The sequence below is a fragment of the Hippopotamus amphibius genome, chromosome 2 (assembly GCF_030028045.1).
Source record: "Hippopotamus amphibius kiboko isolate mHipAmp2 chromosome 2, mHipAmp2.hap2, whole genome shotgun sequence".
NCBI lineage: Eukaryota > Metazoa > Chordata > Mammalia > Artiodactyla > Hippopotamidae > Hippopotamus > Hippopotamus amphibius.
Window position 1 is genome coordinate 127,222,002 of NC_080187.1, and position 27,436 is coordinate 127,249,437.

The following is a 27,436-nucleotide window of genomic DNA, read 5'->3' on the forward strand; positions in this document are numbered from 1 at the left end:
AACAGACCCTGGGGACAGGATTCCCCCCCCCTCCAGCCTCAAGTCCTCACAGCCTCCCTGGAGCCAAGTGTCAGCATCTTTGCAGCGAGAGGCTAGGAGACTGAGGTCCAGAATGGGTCAGTAGTTTGCCTTGAATGGCAGTGCCAAAGAGATAAACTCAGCCGAGAGTTGAGCTTTGGGATTGTTCATCCCATAACCTGGACTTACATAAAGGGAGGGAGCTGCCAAAGCCTCTGGCCTTCCTCAGTCACACTGGGAACTTTAACGTTCAGAGAGGAGACAGGTCACGCCAGAGTCCATCCCCACACTCCCAGGGCACCCTGTGGCTTCTCACCCAGCTCTACCAGGTACTGGTTTTGTCTGATGCTCCAAAACTGTGAAAAGGCAAAGCTGCAGCCTTTCCTTGTCCTGGCATCCATCCCTTGCTCTAACTAGGGGAACACAACCCACCGCACAGCGTCTAGGGTTGTGTGGATGTGTTCACGTATTGCTTTGGCAATATAAGCAAATTCTGGCTGGAGAAATTTGCTTCTCAGGGCAGTTCAGGAGAAATGAGGCGGTGCCTGGTAAACTGAGGCACAAGCGAGGCCACTGCCCTGCGAGTCGCACCCAGCCCACTGTTGCACTCCTGCCACGGCCCTGCGTCCTGGCACGGAGGCTGAGCACCGCCATCCCCTTTCCAGCCAAGCTTCGGGGCCTCTGCCTCTCCTCTTCCCCATCTTTCCGGGTCTCCCTCACCCCTGCCCAGACCGCTCGCCTTGCTAGCTGTCCCATCTCTTTCTTTACTGCCCCCTCTTTCTGTCCTGCTTGCCTCTGTGCTCTCCGGCACGTCACGGCCCCCTGACTCCCGCGCCTCTGTCGGTCGCTCTCTGCGCACGTCTCGGCGTCCCTGGCATCCTCACGTCACTGTCTCGCATCTTGTGTGGCCCTAGCTGTCTGCTGTAGACCCTCTCTCACCTCTCTCTCGGTCCCTCAGCTCCCATCCCTGGGGGTCTTGTCCCCCGAGCTCTCCAGCTCGATCCTTCTTGGGCTTGCGCTCCGCTGGGTCTCCCTCCGTCTGGGTCGGTCAGCCCCTCTCGCGGCCCCCTCCCTCCTGCCACTCTCCCATCTCCGGCCCTCCCTCGGGCTCGGCCTGGGGGGTGGGGGGCGGCGACGCGGGGCGGGGCGGCCGGGCGGGGCGGGGCGGTGACGCGGGGCCGGCGGGGCTAGAGGCGCGGCGGAGTGGGGCGGGGGTGCAGTCCCGGGTCCGACCGGCCGAGCCCCGCGCGCCCCGCCCGCGCCCTGTGTCTCCGCCCGGCCGGCCGGCGGGGGAGGGGGCATGAGCCGGCGCCCGCGCACCGCCCGGAGCTGCGGGCCGGCCTAGACCCCCGTGCGGGCCCCGCGCCCCAGCCGCTGCCGCCGCCGAGCCCCGGGCGCCGCGATGCAGCGGCCGGGGGAGCCGGGCGCAGCGCGCTTCGGGCCGCCCGAGGGCTGCGCCGACCACCGGCCGCACCGCTACCGCAGCTTCATGATCGAGGAAATCCTCACTGAGCCTCCGGGGCCCAAGGGCGCCGCTCCTGCCGCCGCCGCCGCCGCCGCGGGCGAGCTGCTCAAGTTCGGCGTGCAGGCGCTGCTGGCGGCGCGGCCCTTCCACAGCCACCTGGGTACGTGCGGGGCCTGGGGCCGCGGGGCGCTGGCCGGGCTCGGCGGGAGGAAGCGAGCCGCGGTGTCTCTGGGACGCAGCTCCGGGCACGCAGGCCCCCGGCCGTTCCTTCGGCGCGCTCCCGGCGGGGAAGCAAAAAGGGGCAGGCGCCGGGCCGCGCAGAAACCAGGCCTCGTGCCCCTGGGCCAGGCCTGCCGGGAGGGCATTCGTTCTCTTCTTCACTGCGACCCTGCGGTTTCCAGCCCCGAGGAGTCCAGGCCCGGGGACCCGAGCCCGCATCCCCATCGCGGGCGCCGGACCAGACTGCTAATGTCAGACTTCGGGTCAAAGCGACCTCAGGCCGCGGGCGCCTGGGCCTTCACCACAAGCGCTGGCTTGGGAGTGGCCGCGGCTGCCCAAGCCGGGAAAGCCGGACCTTTGAGAAAGGAGGCCCGTGTCTCCGAGTGCTGAGCTGGGGGCTGACCCTGGCCTGAGCCAGTCCGGAGCCTCCCGGAGCCTGGGGTCCCAGGCTGGCAACGAATCGGCCTGTGCTATAGCATAGACCCCCTTGGCCTTGCCTGGGGACTAGAGGCTTGTTTGTGAGCTGCAGCCCGAATGGCCCTTCTGCTCCAGGTCGGCTGCGCTTTGGCAGAGCTTGAACCAGCAACTCAGGCTTTCCCTGCTCCTCTCGGTTCTCTTCTTTCCTTGTTGGGGCCCCTGCCTTGACCTGCCATGCCCTCTCCTCTGCACCCCTTCTTCTGGCCTTTCCATGTCTCTCTCCAACCGGCTTCTCTCAGTGGGGTGGATCTGCCCTTCCTCTCTTACCTTCCCCCAAGGATCTCTTCTCCCCTCCTGGTCCTCTCCTCGTATTCACCAGGGCATCCTGCCTGGGCCCTTCGCGACTCCAGCGGGGCTAGCTCTCGCCAGTAGTGAGATGCCTATCGGGCAGGGAACACTCCTACATTCTAGCGGGACCTCAGCCCAGGGAGCCGACTTCCTCCACACCCAGTGACCCTCCAGCCAGTGCTCCGCCTGCCTGGGGGGCAGCAGGACCAGTTTGTTCGTTTTGACTCCAATCTCTGCTGCCTTTTGCCTCCAGCTGCACTGTTAATAATTCGTTTGAAGCGGGCAAAAAAAAATCATTTAGGACTGATGAAAATTGAAACGTCTTCGTGGGGAAGAGTCTAAACAGAGAAAATAGGAAAAACAAATTCCCCAATTCTTGGGGTGCTTTGGAATTTCTAGGAAGCGCCCAACTTCACCCATGCTGACAACCCTCTGCCTGCCCCTCGGGGTGGCTGTTTTGCCCTGCACAGAAGAGCAGATGTGCTTACTCCACTGAAACTCTTTCCCCGCCCCCATGAATGCAGCAAGGCTGATTTAGTTGGGGCAAAAGCTCATCTTCCTAACTCTGTGCCGTTTTTTCTTGGTTACCCTTTTCCGTGACACATACTCTATGTGTTTGGGAGCTTCGGCCTTGTTCATTAAGAATCCTGAAATCTCATGGCAGCTGGGGTCTGGGAAATGCCAGGCAGAGCCCGGGTGGGGGAAGTCCCTCTCCCAGACTCTGGGGACGCTGGCGTCAAGGAGGGTCAGCCTAGGTGCCTGGCGCAAGTCTCTCACTTCCCGGCCAGCACGAAGGTTTTGTGCTTGGGGTACCGGCTGAGGGCGACCTCTCGGCAAGGGCGCATGGTGCGCGGATCTCCAGGAGGAGGAGCACGGCCCGAGCTCACGCGGCTCCCCACTCTCTCCCCGCAGCCGTGCTGAAGGCCGAGCAGGCGGCGGTGTTTAAATTCCCGTTGGCGCCGCTTGGCTGCTCCGGGCTGGGCTCGGCGCTGCTTGCCGCGGGGCCTGGGCTGTCGGGCGCTGCCGGCGCGCCGCACCTGCCGCTCGAGCTGCAGCTCCGCGGGAAGCTGGAGGCTCCGGGCGCCGGGGAGCCGGGCACCAAGGCCAAGAAGGGGCGTCGGAGCCGCACCGTGTTCACCGAGCTGCAGCTGATGGGCCTAGAGAAACGCTTCGAGAAGCAGAAGTACCTCTCCACGCCCGACAGGTAGCGCGGGGCCAGGCTGAGGCCAGCGGGTAGTGGGAGGGGGGCTGCTTGCCCTGCTGAGGGTGCACCCCGCTCTTTCCAGAATAGATCTCGCCGAGTCCCTGGGTCTGAGCCAGTTGCAGGTGAAGACGTGGTACCAGAATCGAAGGATGAAATGGAAGAAAATAGTGAGTGTTTTTGTGGCTTTCTGCGCCCTCTATTTGCGCCATCCCCCTGTAGCCTTCGAGAGCTGCTCTCTCCTCCACCGCGGAGACTTACGCCCAATCCTCCCGATTCCCTCGGTGCCTGGTGCCAGAGGGACCCTCTCTGCTCTCTATCCCTCTTGGAGCCCTAGCCCAGCTCCCTTCGTGCTCCCCGAACCCTCCGGACTCCTGGAAGCCTTGAACCCCTCTGCCGGACCCTCGGGGCGCTTTTCCCCAGCAGCGCTCAGACAAATGGCCGCCATTTCCCCGGGGCTAGGCGCGGCCTAGGTTGGCTCTTCAGGCCCTGCCTGGGCACAGGGCGCCGGGGTCCCCAGCCCTGTCCCAGCTCACCGCAGTGCCTCCCGTCTCCCGCGCAGGTGCTGCAGGGCGGCGGCCTGGAGTCTCCCACCAAGCCCAAGGGGAGGCCTAAGAAGAACTCCATCCCCACGAGCGAACAGCTCACGGAGCAGGAGCGCGCCAAAGAGGCGGAGAAGCCGGCGGAGGCGCCGGGAGAGGCCGGCGACCGGAGCCACGAGGACTGAGCGCGGCAGAGGGTGCGGGCCGAGGGAACCCCAGCGCAGTCCGCTGCCCGCATAACCCGCCGGAAGCCGCGAGTCGGCCCTTCTGCGTCCACGCCGTTTGCTTTCTAAACTTTTGTTATTACCTTGAATGCGGACAGTTGGGGGCCAAACAAGGAAGGACAGACCCTGAAGCCAAACCCGTGCGCTTGCGGGCCCTAGCCTGGAAACTCAAGTCCAGCACGGCGGAAGGTCGCCTCCGCTCGGAGCTCCGCGGCGCCAGGCGCTCCACGCGCATTCACGCCCCGCTCCTCTCCTGCACCCCCCACTCGCCTCGCGCCGGCCCCCCCACCCCGCCGGGCCCGGACGCCTCCAGGCACACACCCGCTTCCGCCCGTCGGGGACCCCGCGGCCCGGCGTAGGCCACCAAGGCCCGAGATGGCGCCTGGACAACCCGACGTCACTGGGGCCCCTACCCCTCTCTTACGAAGACGGTGATTTTTTTTCCAATAAAATATTTTATGACACAGCGGGACTTGATGAGGGGGTTTCTGAATCTGCAAGGTTGGAGGGGGGAGCGGCAAGGTAACAGGGACACACGCAGTGGCTTCTGAAACATCCTTTCCCCGGGCTACGTGGACGCCAGCCGTGACGTGCGCCACCCGGCCTGGGCCAGGCACGCAGACAGCTCGATTGCTGCAGGATCCTAGGAATCGCTTGCACTCTGGGCATGAGGGGCCAGTCTGAACCTCCTCCCCTTCCTTCCCAGCCCAGGGAGCTGCGGACAGTAGCAACCGGGCTACAGAGGGGTCGCCAAAAGGAGCGGAAGCCCCATGCCACCGGGGCGCTCACTCTGGAAGTTGCCCGGGGCTGACAGCTGCCTCCTGTTGTTGGTTGGGTCTCCTGGGGCTTAAAGGACTAACTGCGAGGTCCTTGAGATTGTCCCGGCCAGCCCTTACTGAGGCCAATGGGAATCCAAGGACTCGAGGTTTGCACAGAGGCCGGCCACCATCAGCAGCCCCAGCCTGCAGAGGCGTCTGCCTCCCAGAGTTTTGAGATTTTCCGTGGTAAACACAGGAGGGAGGCACCTGGCAGCCAAGTCCCGGCACCCGCGGGGGTACCTGACCGAGGCAGAGGGCAGAGGATTCCAAACTGCTCAAGGTCACGCAGGGTGCCCTTTCCAGGGGTGCGGCTTGGTGGCACGTGCTTGCCGATCCCCTTCCCCACGGCAAAAGCTTTGGTTGCCTCTTCTCTTGGTCTAGGCTGAGAGCTCCCGAGTTGGTTCCTGTTTTTATGCTTCCTAGAACTACCACCAGGGTATGGAAATGGAGAAATGGCCACTTTGCTGGTTAAAGCTAGGGGAGAGATGGAAACTTGGTCCTGAAGAGTTCCAAACAGGACCAAGATTTGAAACCAGGTACTTGAAGGTGCAAGTAAGAGGGAAAGAGAGTCAAGAACGTTATGCTTAGACACAGGCTTTGCATTTCGGAATGTGAAACCCGTTATGGCCTCCACCTGCCCTGGCTGACGGCTTCCTTTTCAAATTGCTGCTTGATCGCTCCTTCCTGAAATCTGCACTTGAATTTCTGATACACGAGATCTCAGGCCTTGGTTTAAGGCTGGGAGGAGGGAGAAAGAGGATGTTTTCTGAGGGTAGCAGGCAATTCTCTGCAAGCCCCAGCCCTGCTAAGTCTTTGGGAGATCAGCTCCCTTTCTAGGCTCTTAACCTTGAAACAGCTCCCAAACTACTCAGCGTTATCCCTTGAAAGGCCTGAGAAGACTTGCAGCCTGGAGAGAAGGAATGGACCATCAGCGTATGTGTATACCTCCTAAACTCTTCCAGCCCTTAGGGTTACCCCCAGTTCTGCTGAATGGAGTGGTCCTGCTGTAACCTTCCTGCACCAGGGCCAGGGTGGCCAAGTCAGGTACACTACTGAGTTCAATCCTCTCCACCTCAAAATGGGGCAGAGGTGGGAGTGAAAATTCAAGTTCTGTCGCTCCTGGGCCCGGGGTACAGAGATTCCAGCACAGCTTTTGTCAACTATGCAGAGTTGTAGAAGGAGGCTGGAAGAGGAGAGAGGAGGCGTACTGACCCGCACTGCTCCAGTCCATTCTGGGACCTCATTCTGGGTCCTCAGGTTTTATTAAATCTGAGGAATGTCACCTCGGGCAGATTGCCTTGTGGTTCTATGGTGTTTTCCCAAGGCAGCCCCTCACTGGACTGGAGAAAAGGGCCGTAAAGGACGAAGGCTCTAAGAGGGAAGGAGGGAGGGAGGGAGGGAGGGCGCCCGGTGAATCCCTCACCACAGCACAAGGGCCCTAATATTCCAGCGAGTACAACCCCTCCAGGCACAGATGGGGGAAACTGACGGGGGCACTGCTGTCATAAGGTCACCAGCCGGTCAGTAGGGGAGTTGGGCCCCAAACGAGGGGGTCCAGATTCCAGTGCGGGTGGGGGTGGGAGGGGTTTCTGTCACTGCCTGCGCCGCTGTACTCCTTGGCAGCCATGGCAAGGGGCAACCACAGCAGATCGAGCCCCAGAGGCTCGGGAGAGGACCGGGCCGCGCACTGGCAGCGTCCTGGCACCTGGGGGTTCCTTGCTTGGGTAATGCCTATGAGACAGGATGGACCTTTAGACCCGCTTCAGAAAAAAGCGAAGGTGCAGAGGCAGAAGTTTTACCACTCATCCCGAGACTTCCACTGCGGACCATAGCCCACAGAGCCAGGACTCTAGGTAAAGGACTGCATCCTATCCACGGATGGTGATGCGGTTGTCCAGCCTGAGTGTCACCCCGCCCAGGCCACCTGGGCCACCCAGTGCAGAAGTCCCCTCCCGGCAGCTGCGTCCCTCACTCCAGGCCCACGTCTTCGGGGAGGGACGGTTTTCTCGCTCCCTCCCCCTCCCCGCCTCACAAAAGTCTTCTCCGCCCCAAGGTCCTGGGAAACAAAACCCGGACACCACAGCAGAGCGCAAAGGAGGTCGCGGTTGTTCTTCCGGAGCCTGTGGCCCGCAGCTGGGGCAGGGAGCAGGCTCGGTCGTCTCTTGAGAGACGGGGGCCTGGAATGGGGGTGGAGGCGGAAGGCTGGTCATGGCCAGGACCTGCTCCCAACTGCAAGGGCCTGGGTCAGCGCAGGGGCTGAGCAGCACTCGGGAGTAGCCCGACGGCAGCGCTCGGAGGGAGAGCGAAGTTTGCGCTTCTGGGCTGTATGGGGTGGAGGTAGGGGCCTGGGCGGGAAGGGGGACTTCGGGGGGGGGGGGGAGGTTTGGCTGAAGGCCTGGCCGGCGATGGGGGATGTGACCCCGATCCCAAGCACGTCGTTCTCCTTGTTGGCGGAAGCGGAGCCTAGCTCTCTGCGGCGCTCAGCTCAGGCCAGGATCGCAGGAAGCGTTTGGGGAGAAGTGGGCCTGTCGCGGCGGCCGGCCTGGGGTCCGCAGCCCATATCAGAGTCTCCGACTAGCCGCTGGTTTTGCGCGGGGCCGGCACCACCAGGATATGACAGGCGCAACCAAGCAGGGCTCTCCATTCATCCCCCCTCTTTTTAAAATATAAAGTTTACTCGGGTTTACTCCCTTTCCCTGTTCTGAATTTTCCTGGAGGGTCAGTGGTGAGAACCCATAAGGTGGAAGAAAAGAAACCCAGACCCTGGGGCCACATTAACCCGGCTGGGTGCGAGGTTTGCATCTCCTGGAGCCAGAGGGTGCTCTTACTATACCTAAGGGGAAACTGGTCCCGAAGCAGTGCCCAGAAGGCCGCTTAACCTGGACTGAGCAACACTGTCCCGGGGACCTTCCTGGAGCTCCAGGGCCCGAGGAGAAACCAGGCATCTCCTCCGCTTTTTGTTGCCCCACTGTCTGATGTCGTTTCTACACTGAAGGGGAGTCCCTGCCCCAGAAGTTACATCTTTGATCCCACATTGAGTTTTTGTGTCCACAGAGGGGACCAGCTGATCCCCTGAGCTTCTGCCCCAAAGGCCTCTCCAGGCCCAGGTTTCTCAAGGGCTGCAGCCAGGCTAAGAATGACCACAGAGGCCCCGTGGGTCTCTCTAGCTCAGCCTGGCCCTGGACTTTCTGAGCTGAAAGAAACATCTCCGAAACCATCCTCCCTGCCCCACTTTGGGGAGGTAAGGAAGCCAGGACTCCTCACTACTCATAGGTAGGCAGGGCAGAAAGGTGACAACAGCAACAGGCTCATGTATCTGAGTCAGCCTGGCTCTAGGCCAAGTTCTTCACTGGCCCTGGTCCCTGGGCCACTCCACACCCATGGTGCAGCAGAAGGCAGTCTTCCCTGACTTTGCAGGGGCCCCTCCCTTTTGTGACTTCAAAAGTCCCCTTTGTCCTAGTTCTCACACTGTATTACACTGCATCATCTCATTGACTTTAAGATAGCATCTTCCCGTTTCTGAAATCTGCATTTATATGACAGTTGCAGGGGTGGGGGTGGGGGGGTGGTCCAGGCACTGTGGGCCCTGTGTCTGCAGGATGTGACTGTCCCTAAGGAGGTCCTCGCCTGGACAGTAGAGGCCCCTCACCTCTCAGGCACCAACTCTCGATGGAGAAAGCCACAAAGCCTGGGGGGAGGAAGGGATCTTCTGCAAGGTGCAGGAAGACATGGGACAACATGGAGGGAGCTCAGCTCCACGCACCCACCAGCAGAGGACAAGTGGGACAGGGCTGTGGGTGGCTGGAGGGGATCAATTCATAGGGCACTCTGACCGAGGGGAAGTTTTAGGAACACACAATCTATTGATTTCCCTGATTGGTTCCTTTTAATGTAAACTCAGTAGTGATCTGTGATAGAAATTTATGTCTTAACAAGCCCAAAAGAGATCCTTGAGTAAGTATAAGATAAAAATTCTGGGTGCTATAAAAGCACTGGGTTATGTCTTCATTGGCAATGGTTTGAAATGTTTCTTTCTTATCGTTTCAGGAAATAATGGTCTGACATCAGTGCTATCACGGACTCTCCAATGTTAATCAACCCCTTTCTTGGACCACTCATTCATTTAACAAGCAGGAATTGAACGTGGTGGGGTTCTCAGCACTGGGACAAAGGTGCTCCCCCCCTCATTGATCCAGTTACAGCCCAGTAAGATAGGTGCCCTACTCCCATTTTGCAGATGAAGATAATGCTCAGAGATGTTAGGCAACTTGCCCAGGGGCTCACAGCTGTTAGCAGCAGGATTTGGATCTGACTTCAGCTCTGTGGGTCTGCACTGCCACTTACCCATCAGCTTGGTATATCCTAGATACTCAGGGTTCCCAATGGCGCCTGCCTGCCCAGAATGAGTCTCATCGGTTTGTCTACCAAGTACCTATTATTTTGAAATATTGTTTTATCCACGTGTCTATTAAACGCCTGCTGTGTGTCAGGCACTGTGCTAGGCATGGGGCACACAGCCTCTGACCCAAGGATCTCACGTTGGAGGCAAAGACGCCGCAATTAAATCTACACGGTGATTTCAGAAAGTAACAAATGCCTTGTAGAAAACAAAGCAGGTGACAGACAATGAGTGGGATGGGAGCTTTAGTCAGGGTGGTCAGGGAGAGTCTCTCTCAGGAGCTGACTCTTCAGTTGAGGCCTGAATGACAAGAAGGAGTGCCTACCAGGCAGTGGGCATAGCAAGTGCGAAGGTTCTGCGGCAGCTTGGAGCTTGGCCAGGACGAAGACACAGGAGGATGGTCAGAGTGGTGGAGAGGTGGGCAAAGGTAGTGGGTGAGGAGGTGAGAAGGTGCGTCTCAGTGCTGGGTGCTGCCTGGAAGGCGTTGGCGAGGAGGCGGCATTCTGGTTCCTGCCAAAGGCAGATCTCCGCCAGCTCAGCCCCTCTGAACTCCGAGCCACCAGAGCCCTGCGGCAGCTCCGCCTCCATCAGGCAATTTGCTTTTTTTTCCTTCTCTTTTTCATAAGGATGCAATTTTCTGCGTGCTTTAAGGACATTAGAAGGGCGTTTGACTGATGCGCCATGCGAAACGCATTAGCGAGGCTCGAGGCGCTGCGCACAGGAGGCAGGGGGCGGCGCCCGCGCGGGGAAGGGGCAGGTGGAGGGAGCAGGCCCTGGGGACCGGCCTAGGGCGGAAGGTAGAAAGACAGAAACCCGGAGAGAGGAGAGACAAAAAAGAGAGAGTTGGAGAGATAGGATATGCAATAATGAAGTACCAATGTAGAGGCATTTGGTGTGGGGAGGAGGGTGGCGGGGGGGGGGGGGGGGTGGGGGGGGGGGCAGGGAGGGAGGGAAGTGGAGGAGGTAAAGAAACAGCTAAAGCTGACTGGGGAGACAGTGGAGACAGAGGGAAACAGAGGAGAAAGGTGGGGAAAGGGGACAGAAATGAGTTACAGTCAGGAGATAATAAAAGGGAAAGGGGGCAAGGAAGGTGGTAGCAGGAATGGGGCTCTTTCTGGGGTATGCTGTCTCCCAGACTGCACAGGAGTGTGTTGCTTGGAAGACAGTGGGGAAAATGGAAAGCAGTCTAAAGTGCCTTTGCCGGCAGTTTACTTGCTGTGTTTCAGCCTCTCAAGCGTGACAAGCTCCTTCTCTCCTCAGGGCCCTTGCACATGCTGTTCCCGAGCCTTGGTGTTCTTCCCTGCACACCCCTGCTGGGTGTCATTTCTCTTCCTCCAGGTTGGGGCTCCCTCGCTATTTCCAGGGTGGCCTACTCTGACTGCCTTGCCTTGCTGGCTGGCACTCACCTCTGCTGTGATGCCCTGTGCATTTGCCTGGGGTCTGTCTTGGGACATGGCTGTCTCAGTCCTGGCATAGCCTGACAGCCCCCAGCAGCAGCTTCTTTCCGGCTGACATTCTCCTGAGCAGTGAGGAACACTGGATTTACAGCCAGACAGACCTGGATTTAGACCTCCTGGTTCTTGCTGGGTTGGGCGCCCACTGCAGATGCTCAGAAAACTCCCAGAGGTAGGAGAATGCCGGGCTGGGGCTCTTTCCCTTCCAGGGTCTCTGCAGGGCATTTCTTTCCTGTGTGAACAGGGGCAGGTGGGCTGGGCACAAGCAGGGTGGGTTCTGGAGGGGTCTGACTTGGTCCTGGAGCTGTGCACCCTCTGGGGTGTCTCCCGGAGATGTGGTGTGGGAGCTCATAGCAGCATCGTTCCCCAGCCTTGGAGCCCAGCTGGAACCCAGGGCCCTCTGTGAGCTTGTGAGCATGCCACCACTGCCTCCACTGTTACTAGAGTGCCAACACTGGGCACTGCTTTGGTTAATTGTCATCAAGGTTAATCTTGAAGCCCTTCAGGATGGAGACCACCAAGTCCATTTCACAGATGAGGAAACTGAAGCTCAGAAAAGGGATGACCAGAGCAATGTCCTGTTTCAGCTCTGCATCCTCAATCCCGAATAGATTCCTATGAAGATTTAGCTGAGAGGAGTGGAGGCACCCTGGCTTGGTGGTTGAGGGTCAGGCTAGCTTAGGTTCAAATCCTGACACACCACTCACTAGCTGTGTGACCTTGGGCAAGTTACCTGTCCTTTTTTTGTGCCTCAGTTTCCCTCTCTTTAAAATAGGGACCAATATAAAACCTTATATCCTCCTTGAAGTGCCTGATCACTTAGTGAGGAGGATTTCCTCATAAAGGATTTTTAAAATTATTTTGAGGGTATGACATGATTGTGTGGCATCTCAAGGGCTGGTGGGAGTGACTCGGGTATTGGCAGAAGTAGCCCCATCCCACCCCCCTCCCACATGTGTCTTCATGGCATTTAGCACTGTGTGCAATTTTTGGAGCGGTTATCAGTTGATAGATTTCTGGCCAGCTCTCCCACTAGGAGGGCAGAGACCCTGCCTATTCTGCTCATCCCTGCACTGTCATTCCTGGGGCAGCACCTGGGATGTGGTAGATGCACAAGAAACATCTATGGGGCAGAAGAGTGAATGCTGGGAGATCCTGGGCTGAGCATTCCTGTCTCAACGTGTGCTGAGGATGTCTGTGATGATCTCACATGACAATGGTTAGCCTGGCCTTTGCTCCAGCAGGCTCTAGAATGCAGTACCTCTCCCCGCAGTGCCTTGTGGTGGTACACGGAGGCACAGGCAGGGTGATTGGCAAACCCCTGTGTGTGGCCTTGGGGGAGCTCTACTTGTTCAGGTGGCTGCTCAGAGCCTCAGGGCTGTGTCATTGTCACGCTTACTCTTCGACAGCTCCCATCTGCCCGGGGCCAGGCCCAGAGCCCCCAACCAACCCACCCGTCCATACCCTCCCCTCGCCACCCTCTGCCTGACCTGTGGTTCCACCATGTCTAGAATCTCTCGCTTTCCAGAGCTCCCACCCCTGTCTATGGCACCATTTCTGCTCTTCCTTGGCAGACACTTCTCAGGCACGGCTTCTCCAGAGACCACCCTGTGTGGGTTGGGCACTGGGCTAAGCTTCCACATCCCCTGCGCTTGCCCTGAACCTGCACACTCACGCACGTCCCCTCCAGACTGTGGCCAGACTGTCAGGCCTGCAGAGAGTAAATGGGTGGATGATGGCCCGGGCCTGACTTCCACCTGCAGGTGCTGGCTTCAGGCTGCCTGGGGGCTTTTGCTGCCACCAGAGCCCATCCTCACAGGAATTCACACCCTATACCCCCAACAAGTGGCTGCCAGGAGTTGGTGGGTAAGCATAGCCTCCTACCCCCTAGTTGCCCCCAGTGGGAATTTGCTGGAAAACACACCCTTTGTGTGGCATTTTGCCCTTTGTAATAGGAGCATATGGGGTGAGCTCTGTGGGACGCTGTCAGAGAAGGCTACCACAGAAGTAGCTTCATTGACAGCTCTGAGTTAATAAGGCTTTAGTAAGATTTTATTTGAACAAGGAAATAATTGCTAAATAAGTTTAAGATGGTCAGATGTAATAGATGCTTTCTGAAGACTCATCCCAGCTCAGAGCTTCTGGAATCCTCTGATGCTGTTTTCCCACCTTCAAGCAGCCATTGGCTTGGCTTCAACCATGTACAGCCACCCTGGTGTGTGAAAAGGAGGAGGTAGGGGAGGTGGGGGAGGTGGGGGAGGAGGGGAGGTGGAGAAAGGGCGGGAGCAAGATGAGGAAGGAGGAGGAGCAGGGAGGAAGCAGGTGACAGACAAGGGAGAGGAGAAAGCAGAGAAGTACATCAGTGCTCCCCTGATGTCGGGTCTGTGTGTTGCCGACAGCTGCTGTTCAGAAGCTTCTGGATTCCTGCCTGCACTTCCCACTTGTCAAAGAGAACTTTGGCATTGTGTGAAATGAACTGGTGGAAGCCCTTCTAAAAAGAGGGCATCAAGTTTCTTTGTAGCCATGGCCCTGCCCGATGGCCCAGCTGACGGAGGATGTGCAGGTCGAGAGGAGGTGGGGGGGAGGACACAGGAACCACGCCTCAGAGGTCTGCGGGAGAAGGCCCAGGCCTGGATGCTCATCCTTTCACGCACTATTGTGCCCTCCTTTGATCCTGCAACAAAAAGTCATTTATGCCAATTCACACAACTATGTTCATAGCAGCATTGGTCACATAGGCCAAAGGTGGAAACAACCCAAATATCCACTGATGAATGAATGGATAAGCAAAATGTGGTCTATCCATACAATGGACTAGTATTCAGCCTTAAAATAAGGAAATTCTGACACGTTGCAACTTGGATGAACCTCAAGGACATTATGCTCAGTGAAATAAGCCAGTTACAAAAAGACAAATTCTGTGTGATTCCACTCATGGGAGGTGCTTAGAGCAGTCAAAGTCATACAGAGAGAAAGTATAATAGTGGGTGCTGAGAGCTGTGGGAGGGGAGAATGGGAAGTTATTGTTTGATGTGTATAGAGCTTCAGTCTTACAAGATAAAAGAGTTGTGGGGATGGATGGTGGAGTTGGGGGCTCAATGATGTGAATGTGTTTAATATTACGGGACTGTACACTTAAAAATGGTTAATGGTAAATTTTACATTATGTGTATTTTAGCACAATAAAAGAAAATCTTAAAAAAATTCATGTGTTCTGGCTCTATCCACTGGATATTCCTTTACACAATAAATCCAGTAGCAATGAACATGCCCAGTTGCCTTCACTGTGGACTCTCTTTTCCCACTAAAAGGAACCAGGGCTCTGTAGAGAAATAGCTGCTCTGTCTGTGGCAGGAAACGGGCAAGATGAGCTTGGAGTTTCTTGTTATAACAGATGGCTAGGAGGTGACTGGGGCTACTGGGTGCATCCGAAAAGGACCTGGGGCTAAGGAGAAGAGCCCCCTGCTGGCCAATATGGGGTAATTTGAGTCACAACAATAACTGCAATGGTTTGAAACATATCAAATATTTGAAAAAAAGCCCTCAAGACCAAAGAAAACTCATTAGTTGCTTTTGGAGGGTGCTAGGTGTTATGGACTCAACGTTTGTGTTCCTCTCAAATTTACATGTTGAAATCCTAACCTCAGAGTGATGGGTTGGCCCCAGGGCAAGGAGCAGGGAGAGGCTGGAGCTCCATTTTGCATGGGATCCTGGGAAGCAGTCCTTGGAGGCCCCATGTGGTTGCCTTTCTCCTCAGGGAGACTGGTGCCTGCAAAGAAGAGCTTTCCTCCAGCATCAGCTGCCAGGGATGCCCGTGATGGGCTGAGCATCCCCTCATGAGAGGTGTGTGATGTGAGAGGGGCTGTAGGAGGACAGTGTAGCATGTGGGGCTGCCTCTGAAGGCACCTCCAGCCCTTAGAGGTAGGGTTCTTCTCTCCAGTCTGTAAATGAGGAGATTGAAGTCCAGAACGAGCCAGTGAAATGGAAAGTATCGTTGCTGGGCCCCCAAACCACAGGGTCATCAGCTCTGCCTGTGGTGTCTGTGCTGGTGTGTGAAGCATGGAGAGCAGGGAGGACACAAGCTCTGATGCGGATGGTACCATTTACGGTCTGGGTGTGAGCCTGGGCTCAGTGTTCCCATCGAGGGAGGGCTAACCTGCAGGGGCACGGGGTAGTGTCCCATGCATGTCTGTGCTCCTTCCCTGCTGGGGTCCCATGTCTGCAGGACAAGCCCCTGTTCACTGCCGTCTTCACCACAAAGTACTGTTTGTGATTTTATAAAAAACACACTCTCTGTGAGTGACTCATGCATTTAAAATTATTTTAATATATTTTACACTCTTGTGTATAAATGGGGCCGTGTGTTTCTTCTTATTAAAGGAGTCTTATTTAGGCCAGTCATAATATGATCAGGAGGCTCTCAGCTGAGCCCAGGGTATTTATAGGGACCCAGAGTGGTGAATGTGTGGAGGGCAGCTCTGCTGTGCGGGATTGCTGGGGTACCTATGCCTAGTGGTCCCCTCTGGGGTGCTGCAGACCCCAGGGCCAGGGTGCGCAGGCTGCAGGCCTCCTGCACACAGCAGCTTGAGAAGGCCACCTGGGCACCTCCAGGACCTGCTCCAAGGCCCCAGGAAAGGCGTTACTCAGGTAAGAAATGTTGTCAGGTCCTAGTCTACAGAATAGGTGGGTATGTGGGGGTGGTGGACCCTAGGTCCTGTCCTTGTGAGGCCAACTTAACTTGCTGTACTTTTGAGAACCTGCAAAGTGTCAGGTTAGCGCTCTGGGGATGCAAATGTGGATGAGAGTCAGCCCTGCCTCCAGAAGTGAGGACGTGGGTGTGTGCATGACCCCACTTGCCTTCCTGCTCTCCTCAAGGTCCCTGGCCCCCTGAGACTCCCCCACCTTCCCTCTGCTTTAACCAACCCTCAAGCCATGCTGGCCTCCCAGTGTTCTCTCCAGCAGCTGCCCCAGGGCCTTTGCTCGTTCGTGCTGTTCCTTCTGCTGGACTGCTCCTCCTCCAGACACTTACACAGCCAGCTCTGTCCACCTCTCACAGATGCTCTCTTCTCTGCTGTCTTCTCAGTGAGCTCCCCACTGCCCCGCCCATGCCAGCACCCCAGGCCACTGCCTCCCCTGTCCCTGCTCCAGTGCTCTCAGCAAGAATCCCTAGAAATCACATTATCCATTTTTTTTGGCTTTATCTTGTTTCTGTCTGCCTCCCCCTCCAGAATGAGATCTGCAAGCACGTTTTTGTCTTTCATCCCACCTGCGTCCTCAGCTCTAGGAGGGTGGCTGAACACAGTAGGTGTTCGATAAATATTTGCAGACTGACTGGATGGATGTGTTGATTGAGTCTGGTATTCTGGGGAATACACTGCCCACGTTTTAATCTGGCACGTGTTAGGGGTGGGACCACTGGGCCACAATTACACGCAGGTTCAGCTCGGGTGGAAACTGCCGGCAGGTCTCCAAAGTGGCCACGCCGTCTTAGCCTCCTTCTGTGGGATTCAGGTTGTTCTAAGTCCTCTCTGTACTTGACGCTGTCAGCTGCTTTCATTTCACCTCATCTGTGCTGCGTGGTGGCAGCTTACTGGGATTTTAATCTGTGTTATTGCGTTTCCCTGTGTTTGTTGCCACGTAGATACGCTCTTTTGTAAAATGCTTATCCAAGACTTCCTTTCAGTTTCCTGGGGGGGCTACATGTTTTTGATTTATTATTAGTAAATTTAGGACACTCTACCTATTCTGGATAAAGCTCTTGGTCACTGCATGGGTTGCAAAGAAACCTAGTTCCCACAGTGTGCCCAGTGCCCACTGCACTCCCGCCCTTCCTGTCAGCTGGGAGCTAGGATGTGCTGGGGTGCTATTCCTCACACTGCCCCCAGGGGAGGGGGCCACGGGGTTACCAAGAGAACTAATAAAAATGTGCCTTATTGGACTTGCTTTCCCAAGGCCTCCTCTTTTTGTCATCTGAACTCGGGCTTCTCTTCAGAGTCATTTTAGAGGCCACCTCCTCTAGGAAGCCCTCCACACTCTTTCGAGGCTGAGGTGGGAGCCCCCTCGGTGCTCTTACAGGTCACTCTGTTGCATCTTCATTGTCCAGTTGTCAGAGTATCCCTGTGTACTCAGGGCCAAATGCCTGCATACGGTAGGTGCTCAGTGTGTGATGTCTGAGTGCTGAACAAAGTCATGAGTGTGAGTCTCAGAGCTGTGTCTTCCCCTGTTGCAAAGGCTTGAGTGAGGAGTCTCATGTCAGGGCTCTCTCATCACAGCCTAGGCTTTAGCTGACAGAGTCCTTGCTGTGTGCCTTTCTTACCTGCAGATCTGTGGCATGGGGCCTCACCTCATGTTTCTCTTTAAATCTATGTGCTTTTTTTTGGTTGGTTGGTTGCTAGATCTCTTCATTTATTTTTTAAAAAATCAGTTGCTTTTTTCCAATATCTATCATCTATCTATCTATCTATCTATCTATCTATCTATCTATCTATCTATCCATCTATCCATCTATCTATCTATCTCTCTATCGGCTGAGTTGGGTCTTTGTTGATGGGCTCAGGCTTTCTCTAGTTGCAGAGAGCAGGAGCTACTCTTCACTGCGGTGCACAGGCTTCTCACTGCAGTGGCTTCTCTTGTTGAGGAGCATGGGCTCTAGGCACGTGGGCTTCAGTAGTTGCAGCACACGGGCCCAGTAGTTGTGGCACATGGGCTCTAGAGTGCAGGCTTAGTAGTTGTGGCGCATGGGTTCAGTTGCTCCGCATGTGGAATCTTCCTGGACTAGGGCTTGAACCCGTGTCCCCTGCATTGGCAGGTGGGTTCTTAACCACTGCGCCACCAGGGAAGTCCGCAATAGCTAATTGATGCACCACTATTCAGGGGCCATTCTGTCCCCACTTTGTCCTCTCAGTGAAAACCCTGACATTCTACTAAAATAGGAAAATCAAGCTCATCATCCTCCCTAATGCCTCTATTTATGCTTGAACCCATCTTGCTTCTCCTCGTGGAGGGGAGTGAAATTTCCTCTGCAAGAGCCAGGCTCCCCCCATGAGGTCTGGGCCCCACTCCTGTCAGCTTCCCTGACCTCATCCTCCAGGGTATCAGCTTTCTGGGGTGACCAAAACAAAGCGCCATGACTGGGTGGCCTGGACAACAAAAATGTATTGTCTCTCAGTTCTGGAGGCTAAAAGTCCAAGATGAGGGTGTCAGTAGGGGTGGTTTCTCCTAAGGGCTGTGAGGCAGAATCTGTTCCAGGCCTCTCTCCTAAGCTTCTGGTTGTTTGCTGGTCCTCCTTGGCGCATAGAAGCACCATCCTGATCTCTGCCTTCATCTGTACATGGTGTTCTCCCTGTGTGGGTCTATGTCCAAATTCGCCCCTTTTATAAGGACACCAATCATGTTGGATTAGGGCCCATCCTACTCCAATATGACCTCATCTTAACTAATGACATCTGTAATGCCCCTGTTTCCAAAAAGGTCTCATTCTGATGTGAGGATGTTCATATGTCAGGTTGGGGGGACACCTGCCATCGGGATGCAGCAAGTGCAGTGGTTGGGGACTTTGACTTTAAGGTCAACAAAGCCAGAGGCCTCTTGGCTCTGCCAGGCACCCAGCTCAGATGTGGAGCACTGAGGCCTCTCTGAGGTGGGCAGGTAAACACAAGAGGATGGCATGCAGGAAATGCTCAATAAAGCACAGGTCTCACATCTTAAATTGTCACTCTGCTCCTACTACCTTCAGCATCTCCCTTCTCTAGTGATGTGCAAGTCACTACCACCTGTAAACACCTCCTGCTGCCACCTTGCAGGCCTCTCCCACTGCCTCCTGCATCTACCCTGCGGCACACTGATTTCAGTGTCCCTGTGAGCCATGCCTCCCAGGTTTCTCACCCTCCTGCCCTACTCTGGGCTTGGCCACATGGGTAACTGTGGGCCACAGGATATTAGCAAGCATGATGTAAGCAGAGGCTAGATATACACTTGCTCCGTGGAGATCATCTTCTTGGAGTGCTGGTTCTTTTTTTTTTTTTTTAAATGATTTTTTTTTTAAAGATTTATTTTCTTATTTATTTATTTTATTATTTTTGGCTGCATTGGGTCTCCATTGTTGCACACGGGCTTTCTCTAGTTGTGGAGAGTGGGGGCTACTCTTTGTTGCGGTGTGTGGGTTTCTCATTGTGGTGGATTTTCTTGTTGCAGAGCATGGGCTCTAGAGTGCAGGCTCAGTAGTTGTGGCTCACGGGCTTGGTTTGTCAGAGGCATGTGGGATCTTCCTGGCCCAGGCATGGAACCCGTGTCCCCTGCATTGGCAGGTGGATTCTTAACCACTGCGCCACCAGGGAAGCCCAGAGTGCTGGTTCTTCACACCTAGTGCCATGCTATGAGGAAGCCCAAGCAGCCATGGGGAGAGTACACCTGGGTGAGAACCAAGATGCCTCAGCTGGCAGTCCTAGGGAGCTCCTAGCCAATGGCTAAAACTGACGACCTGCCCTGTGCAGGAGGCCGTCTCAGCTCCCCCAGCTGTCCCAGAGTTTCCGTCAAACCCAAGTGAGGCAGGAGAAGTATCTAATGAACCCACAGAGTCATGAGAAAAATAAATTGTTATTTTCAGTTACTAAGTGTCGGTGTGATTTGCTCCCTGGCAATAAGTGGCCAGAACATCCATTCACAGCTAAGCTTCTTGAAAGAGCTGTCCTCACTGATTGTCTCCAGTTGTCCACACCCTACATCTCTATGCCCTATGTCCACCTGCTCCTCATCACTCTGCCAACGTTGTTCTCAATAAGGTCTCTTTTATGGCCTTAACTGTGTCGCCCACAAAATCATATGTTGAAGCCCTGACCTGCAGCACCTCAGAATGGGACTGTATTTGGAGCTGGGGCTTTTAAAGAGGTGATTAAGGTAAAATGAGTTCCCATGTGTCCTCAGACCCGGTGCCTGATGCATGGTAGGTGCACAGGAAGGACCGCTGGAGCCTGGTGAGGTGACAAGGCTTCTACAATGAGGACTGAGTGGGGACGGCAGGGCGGGGAGCCCCGGTCCAGTGAGGACAAGTGATGGCCAAGGCGGGTGCAGGTGCCCTGGGGGCAGAGGGGTCCCCTGCTGCTTTCTCCTGGATCACTCCTTCCTCCACCCCTGCCCTGTCCCCGCTCCACACCTCTCCTTTCTCCACCCTTTCAGAATCCTGGTAGGAAGCCCAGAGCTCTCCACCGTGGACTTGCAGCATCCAACCCTCCCCCAGCGCCAATGGTTTGGTCATTGTTCTTGCAACCATGTCAGTATCGAACAAACAGATGTTTATAGTTAATCCCTAATTTTGCCATCAAAAAATATACAATCTTGGGTAGAAACCGAATAGGAAAGAATTTTTTAATTTACAGTGTCTCCCCACCGCCCCAACTCCTGAAATTTGAAATTGCTGAACAGCCTCCAAATTCAATATTCAAAGTCAAACAAATCTATGTGTTCTCTAAAAGGAAGTATTGAATGTCTGACCAAGATGGAGGGGGACGAGAAAGTCGGGAGTGGGAGAAGCGCCCTGCTGGCCGGCAGTGCTTCCCAGAACGCCTCTTTTCCGGTGTTTGTTCGTTCTTGCTTCTTCTCGTGTTTTAATGAAAGAAATACCTCTGTGAGTTGACCTTCCTTGGAGGAGCTGGCTGCGGGTCTCAGATGGCAGTCAGGTTAACCAGATCCTGCCGTTGGGGGCTGGGCCTGGGGCCGGTGTAGCCTGTGCAGCCCTGGGGGGGACAGAGCCTGGAGGAGATTCATGGCTGCCATGAATCAGGGAACCTGACCTCAAGGGGGATCAGGAAGGCTTGATGCCACAGGAGACCCTGGATCTGGGCCTGTGGGAGAAGCAGCCGGTCACCCAGCAGAGCCAGGACCGATGGTGTGACTTGCCTGGAGTGTCAGGGTGGAGATGATGTCGGGGGCATGATTTCAGGGAGGCAGGGAGGAGCTGGGGGGCCTTGCTGCTCTTACTAGCATCGCAGATCTGCAGGGGGCCTGACATTCGACACCCTGCCCTGGAGCTTTCCCCACGCCTCAGCTGGAACTTGCCTTGTCCCCCCTCTACTCCCACGGCCCACTCTGGAGTTTCTGGGCACGCTGCTGCATGGGGCTACCCGCGCATCGAAGCTTGTAGGTGGCAGTGTTCCCTTCATAGTGAGTCTTGGAGAAGACAGAGCGGTCTCCGTTTTACGGATGAGGAAGGTGAAATGAAGTGACCTGCCACAACAGCCCACACTCTACTGGTTGTGAGTGACAGAAACAAACCCTCAATGGTTTGAACACTGAAGGGAATTTGCTAGCTCACATCACTGAGAAGCCTGGGGGCGAAGGGGGTCCAGGGAAGGGAACAGATGGCTTCATCTGGGTGTCTCCCCACCCCTTTGCTCTGGCCCCCTGTCGTGGTGGGGCAAGCTGGTGGCAGGCTCCATGCTTACTTCCTAGCCTGTCAGCCACCTTACAGAGATAACTGTCTTTTTCTAATAGCTCACGTAAAGATGGAACTGCTTGTCCTGGAGTCCTGTGCTTATCTAGGTGACAACCACCATGGTGGGGGAGCCCAAGCTATGTCCTCATCCTGCATTCCAGGGCTTGGTGAGTCCTGCAGACCACATAGATGGAGGACAAGGTTCCCAAGGAAAATCTGAGGTTGTGCTTAAAGAAGGAAAGAGGAGGGAAGGGGCTGCTAACAGGTTCCACTGCAGCTGCCAGACCTCGCTGCTCTTAACGGGGGCACCAGGATTCCAACCTGCGTTCCAGGTGGGGTGTCACTCCAGGTTGGAGAGCATAGCAGGCTCCGTTCTCTTCTATCCCTCTGTGCGGCCTCTGCCACATGACAAGCCAGCCTTCCTCCCAGGGTCTCCTGGTTGGAATGGATGAGTGCTAGAGGATCCCGAGGAATTCATGCTGCTTGGGTAAGATCAGCCAACACCATCAGCCCAGCAGTGTTTTGCACTGTATTATCCCATCAGAAGGGGGTTAGCAGGGCTACGTTGTAGCAGCCGAGCTTTGCTGAAAAAATATTTGTTGGGAGTCCTGAGGTTTCAGCTCATTTATTTGCATTTCACTCAACAGATACTTGCTGAGCATCTCTGTCGGAGGCAGGATGTGAGCTAGGGTGGGGAGACAGTGGGGAAGCGGCAACTATGGCCCATGGAAGTTTGTGGAGCAGTCTCTTCCTATGGTCCAAAGACATCAGCATGTGGAGCAGAACAGGCTATGCTATTGGCTGAATGGCTAAAGCATTTACTCCTTTCTTTCTACAAACGTAAATTCCTTCAACAAGTCTTTACTGAGCATGGTGGCAAGTGCTAGGCAATCAGCCCCCGGTCCTGTCCTGTAGGGTTTGCAATCAGGGAACATTCTCAGGAGTGGAAGCTCCTGGGTTTCCAAGCCGAGCTCTGCTGCCGAGATCCCTTTTCAGGGCTGGGGTCTCACCTCACTCTCGCTGCTGTCACCCTCCCAGCATTAGGTCACTCCCCTGCTGGTGTTCCCAGCGTGGGCATACAAGCTTCTCAACATGCATGGCCCAGAAAAGGCCAGAATATTCAAACATAGCTTTTCTGATGGCTGGAGCAACACTGGCTAGGAGAACTTTCTTCAATGATGAAATGTGGCTCATGCCACAGACCCTTCTGGCATGACCCTGACCTTGGTCCAGCGCTCCCACCCACAGCGGTGGGAGGCCAGATGTGGCAGCAGTCCCTCCAGCACTGGCCGTATGCCAGGCACCACCCTGGGGGCTTATCAGCCTGCAGAATTTGTGAGCCTGGGTTTAGCACAATCATTTTGAAAAATAAATGATATAAACGCACAATTAAGTAATTTATATTAAGTATTAAGAACAGCAACTCTGTAACTATTACTCATACTCTTGAGGCCATGTAGCCTATACGACTGTTTGGGACGCACCACAATTCCTCCCCAATGCGGCCACAGATGCTGTGGAAAGCTGTGAACACTACAGAACGAGGCTGAGTTGATTGACTTGTAGTTTGTATAAATGAAAGATCAGCAAAATTTTCTGTAAGGGTCATATTTTAGGCTGTGCAGGCCACATATGGTCTCTGTTGCACTTCCCTTCCTCCCCTCCTTCCCTGTCCCTGCCCTCCTCCTCCAGTCCCTGTCCTCCTCCTCCCTTTCCCTTTCCCTTCAGGAGCTGATGTGCTGGCCGAGGGCTTGAAGCTGTTCAGTGTGATCCAAGCCCATGGCTTGGCATCCACCCCTCATATGCATTTTACCAAAGATCACGTGTCACGTGCAGGCACTTAATTAGCAGGATTCTCGAGGCTCTAGCAATAGAGTCAGAGTTTGGGAGATGAGATTGGCGATGGGCCTCAAGCTGGCTTGAGGTGGGGGTCTTTGCGTGGCCCTGCAGGGGGGGGATGTGGGCAGACTTTCCATTCAGAAAGACAGCGGCAGAGCAGAGTGGCTGAAGGTGGTGACAACAGGTGAGGGCTTGCTACCCAGGCCCAGGAGAGGCCTCCACCTCAGGGAGTGGGTGTGAGCCCCAGTGTCTCCACGATGGAGAGGACGCCCCTGTCCTGGCTCTGCTCCCTGAGAGCTGCTGGGGGCTGGGTGGGGATTAGAAGCCCCTGTGGTTCTCTTATTGGCGCACACGATGTGCAGTGGTTGCTTCAGGGCACGGGGACCTCAAGGGCACCTTGTGTGTAGGGCATGGTAGCATCCATTCATCTCCACTGAGCACAACGGCATCCATCCATCCATCCATCCATCCACCCATCCAGCACAGGCCCAGAGGCCCAGTAGGGGCGGCCAGGATGTTTATCCGATTCTAGTCCGTGTCCCTCATGTACAAAGAGGGACTGGGGCAGTTCCTAAGGCCCCCCTCCGCTGACCACCCTCATCATCCCATGCCCCCCAATATCTATCCCCCCTACACCTCTCACCCCATTACTGGTCCCCTGTCCCCTGTCATGGCCGGGCCTTGCCACCACATGCACCGGATGAGCCTAATTACCATGAAACCTAATTCTTCCAGACTGCGTGCTCTGGTCAGTTGGGACTCCTGCGTGTTTTCCTTGGCTGTCTTCTGACAACAGGATTGGGGGAAAGAAAAGCTATGTGGGGAGGGTTGTGGACTGTGAGGGCCCTAGCCTGCCGCTCCAGTCAGCAAAGCTCACCAGCGCTCTGGTTTCTGGGCTGAACCATTCTCTGCTGTGGGGAGGCCTGGGGCCTTGCAAGGTTGCCTCCACTCACCAGATGCCAGTAGCACCCCCTGCCCCCGTTGTGGTGTTGTAACGCGTCAAGTGGACTCAAAGTTTGGAGGGGCTGGGGGAGACAGACCTACACAGACCCTAGGGATGGTGGCATGTGCCAAAGGACCAGGTGGCTCAGGGCAGGGAGGATGCTCTCCCTGGAGATCTGGCCAGGTGGGAGGTGTGAGGGGGAAGCATGAGGTGGCAAGAAGACTGAGCCCACCCCCTCTGTGGGCCAGGGTCTCCGGGGTGAGTGTGTATCGTCCAGGACCAGCAGGGGCTGGGCGCAAACAGAACTACTGCAACTTCTAATCTAAAGATGGGAGAAAGAAAGGAAACATGGCTGCCGGGGGAGGCAGGGGTGCCCTCTCTGCCTCACCGTCACATAGGTCCAGGGGGTGGGGTTTCCACATCTTGAAGGATGAGGGGCTGCGTTTCTCTGCTTTGGGGATGTTACAACACAGAGTCGAGGTACAGGCTTCCGGAGGGGTTTGTGGGGACCTGCAAGGTGGGAGGATGCTCTGGGACGGGTTCCTGCGAGGCCAGGCAAACTCGGGCAGTGTCTCCCTCCTGGGCCATTACCCTCAGAGCAGCCCTGGGGGCAGGTGTGCTCATACAGATGAGGAGCTGAAGACTTGCAGCTTGGAATTGGCAGGAGTAGGGTGGACAAATCACTCCTACCCAAGTAAGTCTACATGTGGCGGTGGGGGGGCGGAGCTCCAAATTCCCTTCCTGATGGCCAGCTGGACAGAAGAAATTGGGAGCCAAGCGCTTTAAGTGAGGGCATCTGTTGCCGTGCAGCACTGATTTGGGCTTTTGAAAGTTCAGTGGGAGTCGAGGTGAGGGAGAGGTGAGTTCAGTGGGGCAGGAGTTGGGGCTGGGGCTGTGTGTGGGGAGGTGGGATGGGGTCCACACAGAGGCTTCTGGAAGGTGGGAATGGGATGGTGGCCAGAACCCCAGGCCCTGGAACCTGTGGTATAGCTCCCTTGATGCTACCTGTCCCAGGGAGGAGGGTGATGGAGAAGTCATCAGCCCATGGTTGTGGGATTCTCCCTGCTAAGGACCCAGGCCTCTGGGGTCTCCTTCTCCCGGAGGGTGAAAGCTGTTGGCTCCTCTGTCAGGTCAGGAGGCAGAGGTGGGGAAGTGCGCAGTGTTCTGGCTCCAGGGCTGGGCCTTCCTTGGTGGTCCTTTCCTTAGAGCTGGGTGGGTACCCTTGGCTGCCTGTCTGACTTCTGGGGCCCAGCCTGGGCCCAGGGTGAATAGGCCAGAGAGCAAAGGCCTCTGGTGCTTTGTGGCACAGTCCAGACCATCTCCAGAGTCACCTGGCCACACAAAACGTCCCCTGGTTCCTAGCGTACTCAGAGGCCCAGCCATGTAGCATTGGGGCGGCGGCTGGAAGCCAAACCTCCCCACTGGAAACCTGCCCTGGCTTCTGCCTCTGCCCTCGGGAGTTTCTGTCAAGGTTTCCCCTGCCTGGGGGTCTGGGTAATTATAGTGCACGTGTGTACTCACACAGGCCGCTCACCTACACGTGCATACACTCTCTCACATGCACACACACACCAGCATGCAATTCTTACACACATTCATATATGCTTGCACACACGCACACACACATATACACTCATGCTTACACACTCACTCACTCCCATGCTCACACCGCTTGCACACACAAGTGCACAGGAGGAGGGATGTCAGGTGGAGGAGGACAGCATTCGGTGTCACCTGCTCTGAGGTTAAAGTCTGCTCACATTGGCCTAGCAGATGTTCCAGGCTCCCTGGGACTCAGTTTTCTAATTTCTTTGCCAGCATCAGCATCAGAGGGTGGAATGTGTAGCTGACTAGCTCAGGGGGGCTGCCTGCAGGTACAGCTGGGTCCAGCGGCTTCACCACATCCTTCTCTGCTGGCTTTCTTCTCAGGGTGTCCCCCTTGTGAAACCAGAGCTGATGTGGGTGCCCAGGGAAACTTTGAGTCCCACAACTGTCAGAGGGGCAGCCCTTTTCCTCCTGGCTCCAGCCAAGGCCCCCAGATAGCTCTGACTGGTAGACACAAGCCAGCTCAGCATCTTGGTGGGCAGGAGTGCATTTGCACCCCTGCATCAGGATGGGGGCTGCCTTCCAGAACCAGATGCACTGAGGAAGGCACAGGTCTCCAGGGAAAAGGAGGACAAAACAGCAGAATGCCATTCTGTGGGGGAAGTGTCCTCTGTGCCTGTGCACCCTGCAGAGTGGCCAGTGAAACCCATTCTGCAGAAGAGATAACTGAGGCTTAGGGGGGCAGAGTGCCTTGTCCAAGGCCACTGAGCTGAGCAGTGAGAGTAATGGTGAGCCATGGGAGGCCTTGAGCAGGAGAGCACCATGGGCCAGGATGGAGGAGGAGGTGGGAGGAGGGGAGACAGGGTGAGCAGCTGGAGGGCCTGATGTGCAGACCGCAGGAGCAAGGCCTGTGATGGGTGGTGTCTGGGTGGGGCGGGGCCTGAGCACACAGGGAATGTGGGCCCACGCTCAGAGTCTCCATGCTGATGGGGCACAGGTCTGGACTGCTGGCCAGAAGCAATGATGAGGTCCTGCAGCAGCTCATCTACAGGTGGGTGATGCAGTCCCGCCCTCCAGTCTTGTGGTGACTTACTTTCCTCATGGATCTGGTCCAATCTGCCTGGCACAGGAGCTGGCACTTTGTTTATTAGCTCTTTATTGGAATATAATTGCCTTACACTGTTGTGCCAGTTTTTGCTGTACAGCAAAGTGAATCAGCTGTTTTTATACATATCTCCCCATATCTCCTCCCTCTTGCGACTCCCTCCCACCCTCCCTATCCCAGCCCTCTAAGTCATCACCCATCATCGAGCTGATCTCCCTGTGCTATGCAGCAGCTTCCCACTAGCTATCCATTTTACATTTGGTTGTGTATATATGTCTATGCCACTCTCTCACTTCGTCCCAGGTTCCCCTTTCCTGCCCCCCACCCCATGTCCTCAAGTCCATTCTCTACATCTGCATCTTTATTCTTGCCCTGTCACTGGGCTCATCAGTACCATTTTTTTTTTTTTTTTTTTAGATTCCATATATATGAGTTGTTTTTCTCTTTCTGGCTTACTTTGCTCTGTATGA

At 55.8% G+C, this 27,436-nt stretch overlaps 1 protein-coding gene across 1 annotated transcript; it reads left to right on the top strand.

Moving 5' to 3' along the window:
* The first annotated feature begins 1,420 nt into the window (after positions 1–1,420).
* BARX1 (BARX homeobox 1) lies at positions 1,421–4,764 on the top strand. The gene is made up of 4 exons (XM_057724941.1): positions 1,421–1,643; positions 3,380–3,671; positions 3,754–3,838; positions 4,231–4,764. Exons 1-4 carry the CDS (start codon positions 1,421–1,423, stop codon positions 4,393–4,395), a joined length of 765 nt encoding a protein of 254 aa, XP_057580924.1. The 3' UTR covers positions 4,396–4,764.
* Positions 4,765–27,436: the final 22,672 nt, after the last annotated feature.